This window comes from Bos indicus x Bos taurus, chromosome 26 (assembly GCF_003369695.1).
Source record: "Bos indicus x Bos taurus breed Angus x Brahman F1 hybrid chromosome 26, Bos_hybrid_MaternalHap_v2.0, whole genome shotgun sequence".
Classification (NCBI taxonomy): Eukaryota; Metazoa; Chordata; class Mammalia; order Artiodactyla; family Bovidae; genus Bos; species Bos indicus x Bos taurus.
Window position 1 is genome coordinate 878,156 of NC_040101.1, and position 18,816 is coordinate 896,971.

At 64.9% G+C, this 18,816-nt stretch overlaps 1 protein-coding gene across 2 annotated transcripts in view; it reads right to left on the reverse strand.

The window, feature by feature from the left end:
• The window catches only part of INPP5A (inositol polyphosphate-5-phosphatase A), a 144,644-nt gene extending 127,604 nt beyond the window's left edge, over window positions 1-17,040 (reverse strand). The window contains exon 1 of one of the 2 annotated variants that reach the window (XM_027529437.1): window positions 16,681-17,040. In XM_027529437.1, the coding sequence (XP_027385238.1) occupies window positions 16,681-16,755 (75 nt within the window). In that variant the 5' untranslated portion in view covers window positions 16,756-17,040. The remainder of the gene's footprint in view (window positions 1-16,680) is intronic. The other variant, XM_027529438.1, reaches the window with a different exon arrangement.
• Between the last annotated feature and the right edge of the window lie 1,776 nt (window positions 17,041-18,816).

Consider the following 18,816-nt stretch of genomic DNA (forward strand, 5'->3'; position numbering starts at 1 on the left):
CCCGGACACGCAAGGAGGCGTCTCGGGCTCGAGGACCGGAGGGCCCAGAGGCGTGGGGCGCGGGGCTGGGGGCCGCATCTGCGGCAGTCCCGGGAGGGCCCGGGCACAGGGCCAGTCCTGCGAGGCCTTGCTGCGCCTAGAGATCCTGACCCGCACGGGGGCCTCCCTCTTCCTTCCGGGTCAGCGGCCTGGGCAAAAGTCCAAGACCCCGCTGCTCAGCAATGGTCCCCGGACTGTGTCTGAACCCAGGACAGTGTCCGCGAGGCCCTGGCCAGTGGCTCCTCCCCGCAGTTCAGACTCAGGAAGGGGGGCCCTGCGTGCCCAACGCCCTCCTTAAAGTCAACAGAGACCATCACTGCTCCTGTGTTTCTGAAAACCAGTGTTTGCGAAGGAGCAATAAACGGAAGGTAATTTGTTAGGACGACGCCTGTCTACATACAGGCTGTCAACTCTACACGCACACTCACGTGGTCTCCATCTCAGAGCCATCAACACCCATCAAGGGCCGTTTTTATAAAACCTCCAGGAAAGCAGACACAAACGCGCCGTGTCCCGCCGCAGACTGATGTCAAGCGGAGGAGACGGAGGACACAGGCGGGCAGCTCCGCGCTTGGGCCCTGCAGGCCCTGACGGCCCCGGCCCCCAGCACCCAGCCCTGCACTCGCCCAGGGTCGCCGGCTCAGGCGCGGCCGTGAGCAAGGAGCCACGAACAGCCTTCCCTCTGCTGACGCTCTTGTCCCGTCACTAAGCCGCGCCCGACTCCGCGACCCCACGGGCTGCAGCGCGCCAGGCTTTCCTGCCTTTCACTCTATTAATAGCTCTTCCTTTTCTGTTTTAGACTAAAATGTCTGTTTTTAGGCTCTAATGACAAGCTGCTGGAAAAGAATATTTTAGGCCAAAGTATTGCTGTTCATAGTGACCAGAATTTCACACGGGGCGTGTGAAGACCTACCAGCCGGCATGCCCAGCGGGGGTCACGCAGCCTCAGGGTGACAGCACCCCGGCCAGACAGGGCCCCCGCGGCTCCTGGGCCCCACCCCAGCGCGGAGCAGAGGAGGCCTGCCCACGCCCACCTCGGCAAGGCTGCAGGACCCGCTGCCCCAGGCCCCGGGCAGGCCCGGCGCCCCGCCTCCTGCCCCACGGCAGCGCGAGGGTGGACTCGGCCCAGCGGAGCCGCCTGCTCCTTAAGCTTCCCTTTCCGCTCAGACAGCAGCTCCGCCTCCGGCACCTGCGCCCGCGGCTGAGAGCGGGCAACCCGGCCGTGGTCCCCCTGCAACCGACGGCGGGGCTCAGACCTGGGTCGGTGCGGCCACGCCACTTGTAGAGGGGCCTCCACCCCCGGGAGGGCCTGGTACTCGCTTCAGACCGAGCCCAGGACAGAGCTCAGTCTCTGTGGGGATGGAAGACTCTCCGTGGGCCCCTGAGGACCCCGAGTGCTGGGCGTGGACGCCAGGCCGACCACTCGGGCCAAGGCGGGCCTCCTCCTACCCAGGCAGGGTCCGGAGTGTGGTTGGTGAGAGCCAGCTCAGCACTCCAGCCAGCCCCAGAGCTGAGACTCTCTCGGGTCCCCCCAAAGCAACTTCGTGCTGGGAGCGGTGACCTTGACCTTCCGCCGTGAGGTGTCTGAGTGGCAGCAGGGGGCCGGCCGCCAGCAGCCTCAGGGAGAGCGGGGCGGGTAGGGGTGGGGCAGGGCACGCGGGGTCGGTGTGTCCCACGGGAAGCTGTTTCCCAAGGACTCGAGTCAACCCGCTGCTCACACTGGTGGCGCCAGGCCCGCCTGGCTGCGAGAAGCGCTTCTCTCCTGGGACGCGGAGCAATGGCAGCAGGGCTCGAGGCCGCATCTGGTCCTCAAGGGCCCCAGGAAACCGCCCAAGGCGGAGAGTGTCCACACTCATGGGGGACCAGGGCTGGACGCAGGGGCAGCCCCCAGAGCCAGCCGCGTGGGCTCCTCCGGGTCGGAGGTGTCCTCGGGCCACCAGGAGGCTGGACAGACTGCCCTGGGGTCGACTTGGACAACCCTAGACCACTGTGCCTGCCTGTGTCAGAGAGGGAGCCCACCATGAAGGGAGCCCACGATGACCCTCAGGGGCTCGGACCTGCCAGCACAGGGCCCAGGAAGCCAAAGTGTGCAGGAGGCCCTGCTCTGCATTCATTCAAGCAGCAGGCACAGCCAGCAAACTGCAGGGAGGCCCACCTGCCCGGGGCTGGGCGCGGAGGAAAACTGTCCGAAGCTCCTCATGCAGGAAGGGGACCCGGAGTCAGAGCCGGCAGCCACCAGCAGGATGCCAGCTGGGGGTGACGGGCGAAGCCCAGAATTCACGTGGAAACGCAGAGACCCAGGACAGACATAAGAAACGTGAAAAACCAGAAGCTGGCGGACGCATACCTCCTATTTCAAAACTCGCTGTGAACTGCAGTTACCAAGACCCTCTGGTCCTGGCACATGGACAGACGAGAGATGAAGAAAACAGAAATGAGAGGCCAGGAGAAAGTCTATATGTCTACAGTCAGGTAGGGTGGGTGACTACGCTGAACCTGCAAGGCGGTTCAATGGGGGGATCAGTCTTTCCAACAAACAGTGCTGGGCAGCAAGACACGCACACACCCAGGAACCAGGGCGCCGCCCAGCTCACACGAGGCACAGAAGCACCGTCGGGATGAGTCTAGGAGCTGCGTGCCGGTGCGCTTACTCAGGCCCCACTCCGTGCGACCCCAGGGGCTGCAGCCGCTGGGCTCCTCTGTCCACGGGATCCTCCAGGCAAGAAGACTGGAGTGGGCTGCCATGCCCTCCTGCAGGGGGTTTTCCTGACCCAGGGATCCAACCCAGGTGTCCTGCGCGGCAGGCGGATTCTTTACTGTCTGAACCACCTAAGTCAAGGTGAATCTAGAATCTGCATGGAAGAGCTAAAACTGTTAGCTTTAGAGGAAAGACAGGAATAAATCTTCACGACTTTGGACTGGCAATGGGCTCTGTTCTCTCTGCTCTCTCTCCCTCTTGTCTTCCCTGTATTTTTTAAACTGAAGTATAGCTGATTGACTGGAGAAGGAAATGGCAACCCACTCCAGTGTTCTTGCCTGGAGAATCCCAGGGATGGGGGAGCCTGGTGGGCTGCCGTCTCTGGGGTCGCACAGAGTGGACACGACTGAAGCAACTTAGCAGCAGCAGCAGCAGCAGTGCATACTCAGTCACTTTGGTCGTGTCTGACTCTGTGCGACCCCATGGACTGCAGCCCACCAGGCTCCTCTGTCCACGGGATTCTCCAGGCAAGAACACTGGAGTGGGTTGCCGTGCCCTCCTGCAGGGTGCCTTCCCGACCCAGGGATCCAACCCGCATCTCCTGAGTCTCCTGCACTGCAGGCGGGTTCTTCACCGCTGAGCCACCGGGAAGCCTTGTGTTCGGCAGTGTGCACCTGTTAATCCCAAATTCCCGAGTCGCCTGCCCGCCTCCGCCCTGCGTAGCCCGTAGCTCTGTTTTCTGTGTTTGTGGGTCTGTTTCTGTCTCATGAATAGGCTCACTTGCACCGCACTGTAGGCCCACATGTGAGCGACACGTGTGTTTCTCTGACTTACTCACTCAGTGTGTTTCTCTCTAGGTCCGTCCCTGCTGCTGCAAAGGGGGTTCGCTCGTTCTCTTCACACTGAGCAGTATTCCATGTGCGTGTTCACCACGCCCTCCTTATCCGCGCATCTGCCTGTGGACACGCAGGCTGCCTCTGTGTCTTGGCTGTTGTGAACACTGCCGCTGTGACTGACAGCAGGGCGCAGGCCTCTGCTTGATCAGCTCTTGTCTTTTCCAGGTGCGTGCCCAGGAGTGGGCCTGCAAGATCCGAGGTGGCTCTGCTTCTAATTCATAAGGAACCTCCACACTTCCCCACAGTGGCTGGACCAGTTCACATTCCCCCTGGCAACAGCTTCTTACATGTGACATCCGAAGCACAACCAAAGGAAAAACAAACAAGCTGGACTTCGTCAATGTTTGGAACGCTAGGGCTTCAAAAAGACCCTACCAAGCGTGTGAAAAGAAAGCACGAAGAACGAGAGAAACATTTGCAAATCGTGTGTGTGAGAAGAATCTACAACCAGAATGTGCACAGAAAAGTTCAACAATTAAGGAAAATTGTAAACGGGCAAAAGATGTAAATAAATGCTTTTCCAAAGTAGGTGAACAAACAAACAAACACCCAAGAGGCACATGGCAGGGGGAGGCGGGACGTTCAGGATCATCGGTTGTCAGGGCAACGCAGATCGATGCGCTGCACGCCCAGCAGGGCGGCTGGACTCAAACAGGCGAATAAAAACAAGTGTTTCTGGATGTGGAAAAACCGGAACGCTTGCGTGTTGCTGGTGGGAATTCAAAACGGTGCAGACACTCCGGGAAGCAGTCTGGCAGTTCCTCGAGAAGCTATACACGGCTATCCTGTGACTCAGCAACTCCACGCCTGGATACATACCCAAGGGAATCTAAAACATGTTCACACAAAACCTTAAACACGAATGTTCGCAGCCACACGATGCATAAAACCCACACGTCCATCAGCTGCTGGACGGACAGAGTGTGGTCTGCGCTTCTGCGAGGTGGCGCTCAGTCGTGAACGGGGCAGATTCTGCTACACGCACGACGTGGATGAGCCCTGACCACGGATACGAAAGAGCAGTCAGATCAGGTGTCCGAAGCCGTGTGCAGGAAGCGTCCAGAATAGCCTGATCCACAGACAAGGGGTGGACCAGTGGAGACGAGGGTCTGGGGTGGGGGGCGGGCAGTGACCGCCGACAGTGTCCCGAGGGCGGGGCCGTGTGGCGGCTGCTCAGCCTGGAGAACACGTCAACAGGCTGAGTGGCAGGCTCAGGAAGAGCGGGACGCAGGGTCTGAAGCTTGTCTCGATGTTTGGATGATAATGCGTGTGTGTGTGAGTCACTCAGTCATGTCCGACTCTGCAACCCCCATGGACTGTAGCCCGTCCGGCCCTTTGTCCACAGGATTCTCCAGGTAGGAATGCTGGAGTGGGCGGCCCTGTCCTCCATAGATGATGGTAACAACGAGTGAACGCAGCCAGTGCAGACCTCCCGGCAGAATGACGGGCCCTCCACGGCGGGAAACCTTCACAACACGTGGGCCGCAGCTGGGGGGCGAGACCGGATGGGGGTCCAGGCCTAAGGGGCCACGCGGGAGGGAGCCACCGCGGCGCCTGCCTGACAGCAAGCACAAAGGCCAGGGCACAGCACCCCAGGCGTGCTGAGCGGGTTTCCTCCAGAGCCAGGAGGGACCCCACCACCTGCTCTGGCTCAGCAGCAGCTCACCAGGTCCTTAAGGGACCCCGAGAGGAGGAGAGGCCACTCGGGGGCCTGAGGGTGCCAGGCTGGGGCTGAAGGGGCAGCAAGGAGAGGCTCCGCGTTGGGGATGCTGAGTGCCTGTTCCCTGCGAGGTCACGCAGCCGTGGGCCCTGGCACCTCCCGGGAATGGGGACCCCACGAGGACAGGAAGAGCCTCGGCCGGGGCCCTGGCGGAGTGGATCTTGGAGGGAGCCCGCGAGCGCACAGAACTCAGCCGACAGAGGGCGCTGGGCTGCGGGGACGCGCCATCCGGGCCCCGCTCCACCTCAAACAGTCCAGAAGCTCGAGTCCAGGCCCAGGGACTCAGCAGCCCGTCCCCAACAAGGCAGGACTGGCCTGGAGGTGCCTTCGCCCAAGCTCCGCTCGCCAGGACACACGGACGGACACGCAGCCAGGCTCTGGACGGGGCACCGCGACCGCCTGCCCCGTTCCAGAGAAGCAGACCCAGCACAGGGGCGCAGTTCTGCGGCCCCACCTGGCGGGCTCCGCTGGGCAGTGAGGACTCCATTCTCTTACTAATCATCAGAACCTTGTTTTGTGTCCACAGCACAGGTCTGTGGCGCAGCAGCTGCCCAAAACACTGAGATCTCCCCGGGGTCCGTCTGGGCTGGTGGCTAGAAGGCAGCACCCTGCAGAAAGCAGAGGAGGCGCTTTGGGGTACTCCGGGGCTTGCCACGTGACTGCCCTTATGAAAAACAAACTCTCAGGGTCATCACGGCGCACAGACGTCAATTTCCCCGGAAGCTAGGACAAATTCCCAGCTTTCTGAGTGGAGAGGCCACACACTGGTGCTTCCGCTTTGCCACCCTGGGCTCCTTGGGCAGCCCTCCGGAGGGATCCCCTGAACCTGGCGCACCTCCAGGGGCTGGCAGTCTCCAGCAGCACCCCTCAGCGGTCAGAGCGCGCGCCCTCCCGGGTCTGAGTCCCCGCATCCTCCCCTTCCACACCGACTCGTATCAGTTGTTAAACACGCAGACGGGTCACAGGCAGCTCCCTGGAGGAGGGAGCCGACTGTCCACACTGAGGCCTGGCCCCGCGCGTCCCCTACAGGGCCCTGGGCCTGGCGTGATCAGATGCACAGACCATTACGGTCCTGCAGCGCCGGCTTCCAGCTCACCGCCCACGTGGGCCAGGCCAGCCCACGCCAGCCACGTGGCCTCACACGCCGGCTCCCCGCTTCCTGCACTGCTCCAGCCCACAACGGCCCCAGCGGCCACCCTGCCTGAGCTCGCCGGCTGACTCCCATGTCCCAGAGCCTTTAGGACCCAGCCCTGCATCCCAGCCCAGGAGACGCTCTGTGGTCTCTGTGTTTAGGGCGTCGCCTGAGCGAGTTACTGCCGAGGTCCCTGATGGTCTCCGGCTTGCACTCAGCAGCCAGGGCGGCCTGGGACCGAGCACGAGCTATGAGCCAGGGGGTCCGAGTCAGCGCGCCCTCTGCCCTGTAAGCAAAGGGCGTCGGGAGCCTGGCCCCAGAGGGCGACGACCGGGGGATGCGCCGGCCCCGCAGGCCATATGCAGGCGGACCTGTGGGCTCCTAGAGCCTCCCGGACCCTGAGCCTCGGGACCCCCAGCAACCTCCTCCAAATACTCCTCCCACTCTCAGAACGCCCCTCCCAGACCCTGCCCCCCCAGGCCCCACCTGTCCGGCCTCTCCCTGGGCCACAGACCCCTGCTCCGTCAGCCAAGGACGGGAGGGGCAGGCATGAGGGGTGTCGGGCCGGGGGCAGCTCACGAGAGGCCACCAGTTCAGAGACGCCCGGACGGGCTTTGGGGCCGGGCTGGTGGGAGTGCGGCTGGGGGAGGGGCACACCTGCAGGGTGCCCAGTGAGCTCCCCTGGGTGGGCAGCTGCGCTAAACGTCCTCAAAGACGAGCCTCTGAGGGGCTGGTGTCACCGCATACCTACGCTCGGCGGAGGCTGGCCCCGAGGCCCGGGAGCCCTGGGCCGCCCGCACCCCCTGCCCCGTGCCCCCTGCAGCCCCCGTGTCCCCAGGGCCACGCACACAAGGCCGAGGTCCTGGGGGCCGCTGCTCGGCCACCAAGGTGAGCCGCCACCTGCTCTCCTGAGACAGCCCTGTGTCCGCCCCGCCGGCCAGCTCCCGCCACATGCCCCGTGTCCTGCCAGCTGCCTTGATAACCACGACAGCGTCCCGGCTGGCCTGCGCCCCCACCCCCGCCTGGGCCGCTCACCCTGCAGGCGGCCGGGAGGGAAGCAACGCCTCGGCAAAAACAGGAAGTTACAACAGATCTGCAAACTGCGACAGGGATGGAGGAGAAAACAAAAGCAAAACAGCTGTCCCCACAAGCTTGCTGGTTACTTGGACAGATGTCATTCTTAACAGAGTGAGCCCAACAGAAAGGCAAGCCCGTGTCACCTCGAGTTCCAGCACAGCCACCGCAAGTCGCATTCCGCCCTGTGGAGAGGGGTGGACGGCCTGCGCTGGACCGGGCGCGTGCCCCCGAGGCGCCCCAGCTAAGCCCTGGGCAAAGAGACGCTGCAGGGGAGAGCACCCGGGACGCCAGCAGGCAAACCGGGACGGTGGGCCTCCCCGGCCCTTCCTGGCGGTCTCCCAGGGCAGGGGCCCCAGCAACGCTGCGGGAGGAGCCCACGAGGGTGCTGGCAGTGCTGATGGCTAGAGCCGGGGCTGCCCCCCATGCCCGGGCTCACCGCGGGGCCAGAGCGCCCCTGCCCAGCTCTCCACCACCCATGCGGAAGCTGCCCCGAAGCCCCTGAAGGCAGGACAGGTGCTCGGAGCGGGGGTCTCAAGCCTCTGGCCCAGCCCAGGTGGTCCCCAGAGCAGCCCCTCTGGGAGGACCACAGGGTCCTGAGCCCCCTCCCCAGGGACGCAGGCCCAAGCAGTGACTGTCGTACCCCACAGACCTCTGCAGAGGCCCAACGTGCAGAAATGACCACTGGGTCAGACACAGACGGCAAGAGGCCGGGCTGGGCTGGGGGCAGGCCTCTCGGAGCTGAACACCTGCCCCCACCCGGGGACCAGAGGCAGACGCTGTTCCTAAAGGGGACGGCACAGGCCACAGGGCCGCCTCTTGCTCTTCCAGCACCAAGTGGCCGGAAACACGGGCACCTGACCGCACGCTGTGGCCCTGTGCAACACTGCCCTCCCCGCCCTCGAGCCCAGACGGGCACGGACATAGGGACCCTGTGCCCGGGGGCAGGCGAGGCACCCGCAGGCCAGTGGGAGCTGACCCGAGGCCACGCTGGGCTCATGGCCCCTCTGCCAGGAGAGAAGGCAGCGGGGTGGGCGTGGGGGTCAGCCCCTAACCTGGGGAAGTGCGTCCCGCATCGGGGTCAGCAGGAGGGGGCGCGCCTGAGCCCTCCCCTCGCACAGACTGAGCAGCCCACCCCCTGGCAGAGCACGGGACTCGGCCGGCACGCCAGCCCGCAGGCAGGGGTGCTGTCCGTCACCCCTGGCCACAGCAGAGCCCCGGACGGTGGCCCCGTGCCCCCACAAGACACTGCTCAGAGGGGCGCCCCCGTCGTAACCCACTGCTGTCCAGGCGAAGCAGGCCTCTCGTGGGGGATTCTGGCTCCCTCTACCCCCCCAACCCAGGGAGTGAGAAGGGTGACCCCCAAGGAGCCGCTGCTGTCCACACAGTCAACAGTTTGCCAAAAACCACCCGTGAAACGTGGCAAACTGTGCACCTGTCGGACGCCGGCTGGTCTGTCCAGCCAGCAGAGCAGCGCTCGGCAGGAGGGCCCCAGACAGCCCGAGCCGTGGGACCCTCAGTGACGACAGCTGGGGGGTGAGCAGCTGGGGGCTCAGCCCCGCAGGCGGCCAGGAGGGCTGGGCTTCAGGCTGGACGGTGGGGACCGCTGCACGGCGGCAAACGTTTGTTCTCAGACCGAGGGCTCCACTCTCGCAGGGCAAGCTGCCGGAAATGTGAGTCCGTCTGCCCTGACAGCCACACCTGTGCACCGACCGCCGAGGACAGCTCTGACACTGGGCCCTGATGCCCACAAGGTGCCAGGCAGGGGGCACTTGCCTTCCCCAGCTCAGCCCCCGCCCAGCTCTGACAGGGTCCAGCCGGCCAGCGGGCTGGCTGCAAGTCTGGTTACACGGCCATTGGGGCGGGACCCCAAACCCAGCCCCGCACCACTGGTCAGAGGCCAGCAGGCCCGATCACCCTAAAACATGACAAAAGCCCAGGAGCTTGTAATTAATGGGGGGCAGAGAAGGCAGCAGAGAGCTGGGCAGTGACCTGTGCCGAGGGTGCATGTCTGCCACCCCAGGGGCCGGGACTCCTGGACTGATGCCAAAGCACAGAGATGGGAGAACGCGTTCCGCTGGGGGAGGGGAGGTGCAGCTGAAGGCGCTCGTGTGGGCGCAAGCCAGGGTCACGCGTAGGGGCCCCTGGGAAGGAGCGCGTGAGCATGCTGGGACGTCCTGCTGGCCACACCCGTGGTGAGGGGCCCGCCAGGAAGCCTGAGCACACCCAGCCTGGGACACGGGCGAGAACAAGGCTGCCGCCCACCGAGGCCTCGTGGGGACGGCCGGGACAGGCCGGGCAGCGCCAGGGCCCCACACCCGCCGGGCACCCCGTCGCCCCATGACCCCTGGCGGCCACCGCGCCACCGTCCCTCCTCCCTGCCTGAGGCACAAACGGCCCAGGGTCTCGAGGACCCACGCTGACCCATGGCCGCACTCCCAAGACGGTTGGGCTTCTTACTCAAGGCAAAGCAAAGCTCCGTGAGCCTGGGCAGCGCCATGTGCGTCCCTGATGGTCAGGACCCCTCGCCCTGCACGGGACGGTCAAGACCCCTCGCCGTGTGCGTCCCTGACGGTTAGGACCCCTCGCCGTGTGCACAGCCGCCCACCCCGACCCGTTCCAGGAGCTCGGGGTCTGGCGCTGAGCAGGCGGCGTCCTGGGTCAGGTGCAGGGCGCCCCCACACCCCGCGGCCCTCGCTGCTCAGCCCTCTCACATCCTCCCGCAGTGCAGCCTGAGCCCCACACCGTCCCCATCCCTGCACACACAGTGACCCGAGGGGACCCCTGCCCCAGCGCCATGTCCATCTCCCAAAGAAACCTGCTGCACCTGGTTTGTTTTAGAAAACAGGTCTCATCACCAGAACTAAGTGGATGCAGAGACCATGACTGAAGAAGGGTTGGGAAGACCCCAGGAAGTCCGGGATGCTCCCCAGACAGAGGCCCACATGTGCCCAGCCTCACCCAGACGGGCAAAGGTCCCCACAGGCTCAGGAACACGCGGGCGACCCCTACCCTCCAACTCCGGAGTCACAGAAACCCTCACACAGCAACAGCGTGGGTGACGCCTCTCGTCACTGCGACAGCCTGCAGCCCTGCGCCGGCCCGCGTCTCAGCCACACTGGGGAGCGGCCCTTCACCCACACGCATCGCCGAGGGCGAGGCCCCCAGTGTCCCCGGGAGTGGGCTGTCCCGCAGCTCAGAGCCCGTGTCCTGCAGCTCAGAGCCCGTGTCCCCCAGGGTGGGCTGTCCCGCAACTCAGAGCCCGTGTCCCACGAGCTCAGAGCCTGTGTCCTCCGGGGTGGGCCGTCCCGCAGCTCAGAGCCTTTCTCGGGGCGCACCGCCCACCCCAGCCAGCACAAGAGCTCATGTCTAGTCACCCTCAGGCTCATCAGCAGAGCGCCCCGGGCCCCGATTAACTGAGGCAGCCACGTCCGTGTCCACTGGGGAACGCGCCACAGTCTCGCCCCTCCCCCTCCCCATCCCCGGGCCCACGACCACCCCCCTGAAACTCACTCAGGTGGGAAGGGGCCCCAGCCCCGCAGACACAGAGCGAGCAGGGCCATGGCCCAGGAGACACAGAGCGTGGGGCTGAGACGCCCCTCAGACTCGCCACTGCCTTTCAGACCAGCCTCCCAGCCCCATGCTGACCCCCCTGCATAGGACCCCATTCCTGGACGGGGCCCACCCCCCAGCAGATGCTGCCACCCTGCTTCCCGCCCCTGCCCACCGGGGCAGGCACTGGGGGGTCCACATTGAAGGAGCTGTTCTGCCCTGGCTCCTCAGCAAGGCTCGCCCCCTCCCCTAGGCAGCCTCCCTGCTTCCTCATCCCTACTCCTGGGTCAGACGGCGGGTTCCCTAAACGAGGGATGTCTCCTGGGGGCAGGCCTGGTCTGAGTTCTGTAACTTCCGAATCAGACCTGACACGTCGTGGAATCACCCCCAGCAGGAGCTCCCTTCCCAGAAGCAAACGTCCACCTGAGATGACCCTGGTCAGCAGCAGCAGCCCCTCCTCCCCCGGAAGGCTCGGTCCACGTGCCAACGGAGCACACGAGGCGGGCCCAGAGCCTGACCGCACGGAGGGACACAGCCTGAGAGGCAGCGGGTGTGAACACGCCCCGGGACCCCATCCTTCAGGGCTGTTCCCCCAGCTGCCCCGCAGGGCTCACGCCACCGGGTTCAAAACACAAAACATCCGAGACGTTAAAGCTGAGCCGCATCTCTGCCACAGTAGCCTCCGGCCTCCCCCAGCGTCTGCAGTGCCGATGAATGAGGAAAGGCCGCAGGTGACCATGCGCGCCGGCGGCCAGCCAGGGATGGCGGCAGACGGAGGGGGCAGGGACGCCTGTGGACAGACGACGGGCTGCAGACCCCAGGCGCACCGCGGCGGTGGGACCGTGGCTCACTGAGGCCACGAGGAGGTGTGTAGTGCAGGCACGGCCTCTTGACCTGGGGGAGCAACCCCGAAACCCCACCAGGCTGAACCCCACCACACTGGAGCCGGGTGGGACCCCATCTACAGAGAGACCCAAACTCGGGCACACAAACAAAATTCCCACAGGGGAAGGACGCGGAGGTCCCAGGTCAGAGGCAGCAAAGCCAGGACGCAGAGACACCTCCCGCTGCCGTCTCTCCCCCACAGCCGTCCCCACGCTGCCGGGGGCTCGGAGAGGTCTGCAGAGAGGCCCGGGGCTCAGCCTCACCCTGGCCAGCGCCACAGCCCTCGAGGGCCTTGGGGCTGAAGGGACAGTGCAGGAAGCACCGCCTCTGAAACTGAGACACGCCACCGTCCTCGAGGAGATCTGGCCACCGGTCCTCAGCTCTGGCCAAATGCTCTGGCCCTTCCCTGGGGCTGGGGGCTCCTCCTACCTCCTGGGCGTCCGTGTACAGAGCTAGTGAAAGACCAGAGTCCCGAGAGACGAGCTCCCGTGAAGCGGGCATGCCATCCTGGGAGGCGGGGCAGAGGCCCAGAACAAGACTTGGAGAAAAGACGGGGGACGCTGGGCGCTGGAGGATGAGCAGAAATCGGAACCCTCGAGCTGGGCTGGCGAGGACGAAAAGCGCACGATGCTGCACAATGGCCGGCAGTTCCTCAAAAGGCTCAGCGCGAGTCACACAGGCCCGGCCGACCCCTGTCCCAAGAACGGGCCCAGGAGAAGCAGAACGTGCATGGAAGGCCGCCCAGACACCCAGCGCCGGCAGGGGACAAACGGCCGGACGGCAGAGCGGTCCTTGGCCACCAGAGTGACGGACACGCTGACATCCAGCTGCTGAGCTCTGAAAATGCCAGCCAGCTGCTCTTACAAACTCACGAGACACCCAGGACAGGCAGACACACAGAGACAGGAAGCAGACAGGTGCTGACCAAGGGCTGGGGGCTTCTGGGGAGACGGCGGCAATTAGGGGGAGGGGGCAGCTAAGGCGTACGGAGTGTCCTTTCCAGAAAACAAGTTTACGCTGACTGTGGGGACAGTCACACAGCTGTGTGACTCCAGAAACCGCTGGGCTGTACACCTCCCAGGAATGAAGTCCATGTACGTGAATGACGCCTTGGTGAAGCCATCACCAAATGCAGCTCCTCCAAGAAGTGGGGGGACTCCCCCCATCAGAGCAAGTGAGAGGGCTGGGACCAAGGCCGGCCCTGCATGAGGCCCCCATGGGCCCCCTGCACACAGGGCTGGGGAGGCGGAGACAGAGCTGGAGGGGGACCCAGGGCAAGGGGCTTTCAGGACGGAATGGGAATGGGGCTACAGGGCAAACAGACGATGCTGGAGGGAGACGCACAGGTGAATGAGGCGCCCAGCCCGGCGCAGGGGCTCCCAGACCCCAACACACAGCCGGCGGCAGCCCCAGGTCCGGGCACAGAGAGGGCTGCTCCCAAGCAGACAGGGGGAGGTGGGAGACGGCTCAAGGCTGATGCGGCCGGGAAGGCACAGCAGGACCGGTGCTCCAGGCAGACACCCAAGAGCGAGCCGCGCTCTCAGAACCCCGCTGTTGGCTTCATCTCCTTCCCAAGAAGCAGCCTTACCATGTAAGGGTGGGACCGCGCTCTGAAGCCACAGCTGCAGGAATCCACCTTCCCAGCTAACTTCTAGCAAAAAAAAAAAGCCCACCACGTAAAGAACCAACAGCTAGCAGCCTCGCTCGTCTAAAGTCAGCAAAGCAGTCAGGTGAGGGGTCTTGCCAGCAAGCGGCTCGGGGCAGCAGGAGCCCAACAGGCGACTGCGGACAGCCTTGGGCTCCCTGGGGCGCGGGGGGCAGCCCCCTGCTGCATGCTCGCCCCCAGCCAGGATGGAGGCCCTGGGTCCGGGGGTGAGGCAGGTCCCAGCTTTGTCCACAGCAGGACAACCTGAGGGCTCACGCTCTATCCCACCACCTCCCGCGCGACCGGCAGGGCCTGCCAGGGCTGTGACATGCGAGGACATCTTCCTTCTAAGAGAACCTACAGCGGTCTCAGTTTCCGCCATCCTCGGTCTCTCTGGACTGACCGGCGGGGGCTGACCGAGGACTCTTCGGGCACTCCATAATTAAGCGGGAAAAGTTTGAGAACCACTGTACTATGGACTCTGCCCACCCCCAGGTGTGTAGCACTGCACAGTGGGGAGCAACACAAGGGCCCGTAGGGGACAAGATGCTCAGCCACCCGAGACCCGACGGAGCCCGGGGGGGCATGCGAGGACACAGCCGACCACAGACAGGACGCTCTGCAGCTCGCAGGGGGTTAGGGCCAAGCCACGTGGAAGTCCACATCCAGTGCTCCACGGGGTCACTGCTGGACGAGGAGGGGCAGCCAGGGGAGCCCACGGGGCTGCACCAGCAAACACAGCCACCTGTCGCTTGAGCACGAAAGGAGACCGTGCCCACCCAGCACGGCCATCCCCACCCACCCGCGTCCCCCACCCGGCAGGGCCATCCCCACCCACCCGCGTCCCCCACCCAGCAGGGCCATCCCCACCCACCCGCGTCCCCCACCCAGCACGGCCATCCCCACCCACCCGCGTCCCCCACCCCAGCAGGGCCATCCCCACCCACCCGCGTCCCCCACCCCAGCAGGGCCATCCCCACCCACCCGCGTCCCCCACCCCAGCAGGGCCATCCCCACCCACCCGCGTCCCCCAGGAGGGGGCCGGTGTCGCCCACCACACGGCCCGGCCACACGGCGGAGCTTGGTTTCCAGATGATGAAACTGGGCCGTCTGAGCAGCGTCAGTGCGCAGGGCGCACGCCACACAAGACAGAGTCATGGAGCAGCCCTCTTGAGGCCTCCCACGAAGCGAAGAGTCAGAGCGTCCTTTACTCAGGCAACGGCTGCTTTCCCCGGCCAGGCTCCGGGGGACTGGTCCACACCCACCCCTGCTTCTCCACGCCGCTGAGGAGGGACGGTCCTCAGCCAAGCTGCGCACGTTAAGAAAGATGTGGGTGAGGACAGACACGTCTCTCCTGGCCCTTGAGTCGAAAGCCACCGAGCAGAATTAACCTGTGCACGGCTTACCAAAACAAAGGTTCCTTCACGATACAAACAAGATGCAGCGCTCCACGCCGCCTTTCAGAAGAATGGGAAGTCGGAGAGAGGCTGGTGCTAACCAAAAGTAAACCAAGTGAGCCACTTTAACATCCATGGAGGGAAGCGTGTGTACACAGCTGAAACACAACAGAAACACTAGAGCTCGGGGTCAGAAAATTGTTGGGAAGAACGTCTGCACAGCAAAATTCTCTTCCCTTTGAGACTGAAATACCCCACCGTGCTTAATTTTCCTGACATTTCTGAGGCTCTGAAGCCACAGCTAACGGATCTGAATCATCTGAGTAAAACCATGTTAGAGTGGATGTTACTGGAAAGCCAAGAATAGAATGCTAAATATACAGACACACACCCAGACCGGGCACTTTTGTAGAAAATGATCAAACGTGAAACTAGATAAAGCTGTCCTGTCCGTGCCAGAGGCAAGCAGGTCACCCCCAGCAGGGAAGTACAGAACGCCGGCCTGGAAGCTAAAAACAGAAAAACACAAAAGTAGCGCCCACCTTTGATTAATAAAATCACTCCTCGCCTGTGCATGAACTTAGCCCAAGAAACACCTCACCGAAGCTCCCTGCCAGCCAGCAAAGGAAGGCAGAGGTGGAAGGCATGTTTGCCCCATGGTCTGCTTGGTCAAGGGGCCGCCCCACCGCTCATCTCCGTGGGGGTGGGGGGGTGTAGTGCGGGGCTGCCTGGAGCTCCATCTGGGCCATCACCCTCTTTTCTTAAACAAGCACGCCACTTGGAGCCGCATTCTGCTTTATTTGGGTTGGCAGTGTAAGTACCAACAGCGGGGTGGCACCGCGGCTACAACGTGAACTAGGTCAGCCTGGGCCTGCCTCCGGAGCCGGGGGAGCACCAGGCCTTGGCTGACTCTTCTCCCAGTGGCCTCCGGTGCCGGGTGGGAGGCCCCAGAAGGTAAAGGCCTCGGACAGTCGGCATCCTTTTTCTGGCCTTGAAAAGCTTCTCGCATCTTTCTCTTTAACAGGCAAGAAACATAAAGTCCTCCAGGCTTTCAACAGAAGCCCCTTGTTTGAGAACTAGAGAGATACTAAGTTACAAGGTAAAATGAGGGCGCCCACACCTGGGGGCAGCCACAGGCTAGGCAGGGAGACAGGCAGACCGGCAGAGGCCAGGGCCATGGACTAGAGAGTTGGGAGTCAGCGGCCAGAAGTCAGGCACTGGGGCCCGGGAGACACGGGCTGGGTCTGGGAACCCAGGGTTCAGGGTCAAGCTTCCTGGGTCAACACTGGGTACAGGGTGTGGGGCCCTCGAACTGGGGTTTGGAGTCAGGACTGGGGACCGTGGACAGGGATCAGGACTAGGATTTAGGGACCTGGGCTCAGGGACTGGTCTCCGGGTTCAACCCATGGAGTTTGAAGGCTGGACCTGGAGACCAGGATTCCAGGGACGGGGCTAGGCTCCCGGGTCCAGCGCTCAAGTCTCTGCCTGGGTGCCAGGGATCCGGCCCGGGTCCCGGGGTCCCAGGGCTCAGGACTCGGGGTCTGGGTCCTGGGACTTCGGGCTTCGGGACCGAGATCCTGGTCCCGGGGCTCAGGGTCCGCGGTCCGGGGGTCCGGGATCCCGGGTCCGGCGCCACACTTACGTCGTCGAAGAGCGAGCCCACGTTGGCCGTGACCAGCAGCACCGCGGTGCCCGGAGAAGCCGCCTTGCCCGCCATCGCGGCCTGGGCCGGGGCAGCCGCTCTCCGGAGCCGGCCGGCCGGGGTCTCCGCGCGCCGCGGCGTCAGCTGCGCCGAGGGCCGGCCCAGGGGCGCATCGCGGGCTCGGCCGGTCGGGCCGGGCCGGGCCGGGGTCCGGCCGCGCTCGCTCTCGATCTCCGCGGCCCCGCGCCCGTCGCTCTCCGCCCGCGATCACCGCGGCCCGGGCGCAGCCATTAGATTCGCGGCCGCCGGAGCTCCCGCAGCGCCACCGCCGCCGAGAGCAGAGGCGAGGCCCGCCCGGGCCGGGGGCGGGGCGACGGCGGGGCGGGGCCTGCGGAAGGTGGAACCGGGGTACGAGGGGCGGGGCGGGGCCTGCGGGGGGCGGGGCGGGCACTGGGGAGGGGACGGGCATGAGGGCGGGGCGGGGCGGGGAGTGCGCGGAGGGCGGGGGGGGGGGGGGGCATTGGAGGGGCGGGGCTTGGGAACAGGGCGGGGCCCGAAGGGCGGGGTCTGCGCGGGGCGCTCGGGAGTTAGCCTCCGCCGCGTTCCTGTCAGTCAGCGGCCGCCCCGCCTTCCCCCGCGCCGCGGCTGCGCACTGACTCCTCCCGCAGCCCATGACGTCACGGCCCTGCTCCCACAGGGCACGTCTTAAAGGGGCCGCGCGCTGCTCGTGGCTGCTGCCTAGCGCGACCCCCTGGCCCTCAGGCGAGGCTTGCGGCGGGAGCGCATGGCCCCGTGTGAACTGCGCAGGACCCGCACAGAGGAGGGCGGCGAGGCCAGGCCACCGGGCCGCGGGCTGAGGGCCGCCGGCGTGCCGGGCCGGTGGTGTCACCCAGCGCACGCCGCGCGCCCGGCGGTCCGCGGAGGAGACTGGACGCGGGAATAGGCGACAGGGAGCCGCGCTGAAGCTGGCGATGGGCGCCGTCCGCGCGGCCGATGCGGGTCGCGCGTGGTTCCGGGGGCTCTGAAGGCGCCTGGCCGACGGCCTCCTCCCAGCGGCGCTGGGCTCCGGGGGCGTGTCCAGAGGGCGTGTCCAGGGGGACAGTGTCGGGGTGGCGGGGGGAGAGTGTCCGGGGGGACAGTGTCGGGGAGGGGGGAGAGTGTCCGGGGGGACAGTGTCCAGGGGGCGTGTCCAGGGAGACAATGTCCAGGGGGGACAGTGTCCAGAGGGCATGTCCAAGGGGACAGGGTCCAGGGGGCGTGTCCAGGGGGACAGTGTCCAGGGGGAGTATCCAGGGGGACAGTGTCCAGGGGGCGTGTCCAGGGGGAGTGTTCAGGGGGAACAGTGTCCAGGGGGGACAGTGTCCAGGGGGAGTGTTCAGGGGGGACAGTGTCCAGGGGACACAGGGCAGGGCATAGCCCTGCGGGGAAGCCGTCCCCTCCTGCCCGCATAAAGCCTGTCCGGTCCCCGCGGCGGCTGGCTGTGGACCAAACGTGTCCCCAGAGTCCCCAGATGAGGCCCACTCCCAGTGTGGCCGCCTGTGTGACCTGCCTCTGGAGGTTAATTAAGGTTACAGGCGGTGATGAGGGTGGGACTGTTTCTCAACAGCCTTGCTTCTATAAGAAAAGACCCAGGGCACTCGCTTCCCCCCACCAGCTCCCAGTTTGGACAGAAAACAAGAAGAGGTCATGGGAACACAGTCTGCCGGTGGCCGTCCACAAACCAGAAACAGAACTGGAAGAAAAAAATCACTGTCGCTTAGGTGCAGGCTGTGGTGTTCGGGCTCGGCAGTGTGAGCTGACTGACACCGCGTCTCTCTTGCTTTTTGACAGGAGCAGCCCGGGCCGAGGGCACCCTCACAGAAGCTGGTCCGGAGCCCTCGCTGCCGCCCAGAGCCTGTCCTGGGCAGTGGCATCGCCCCCTACCTCGGCTGTTTTCTCCCTCCTGCCCCAGTTCACTGCGGTCAGGAGCAAACCCCACTGCACACGTGCACACCCACACACACATTCACTCTGAGACTGTGCCTAGGTTAGGGGAAACTAGAGAGACTCTAACCCCTTGCCCCCAGCCAACATCGCGCCGACCTCAGGGATGTCCACGCTGAATACCAGGCCTTCTGGCCGCTCAAGCCTCCATCA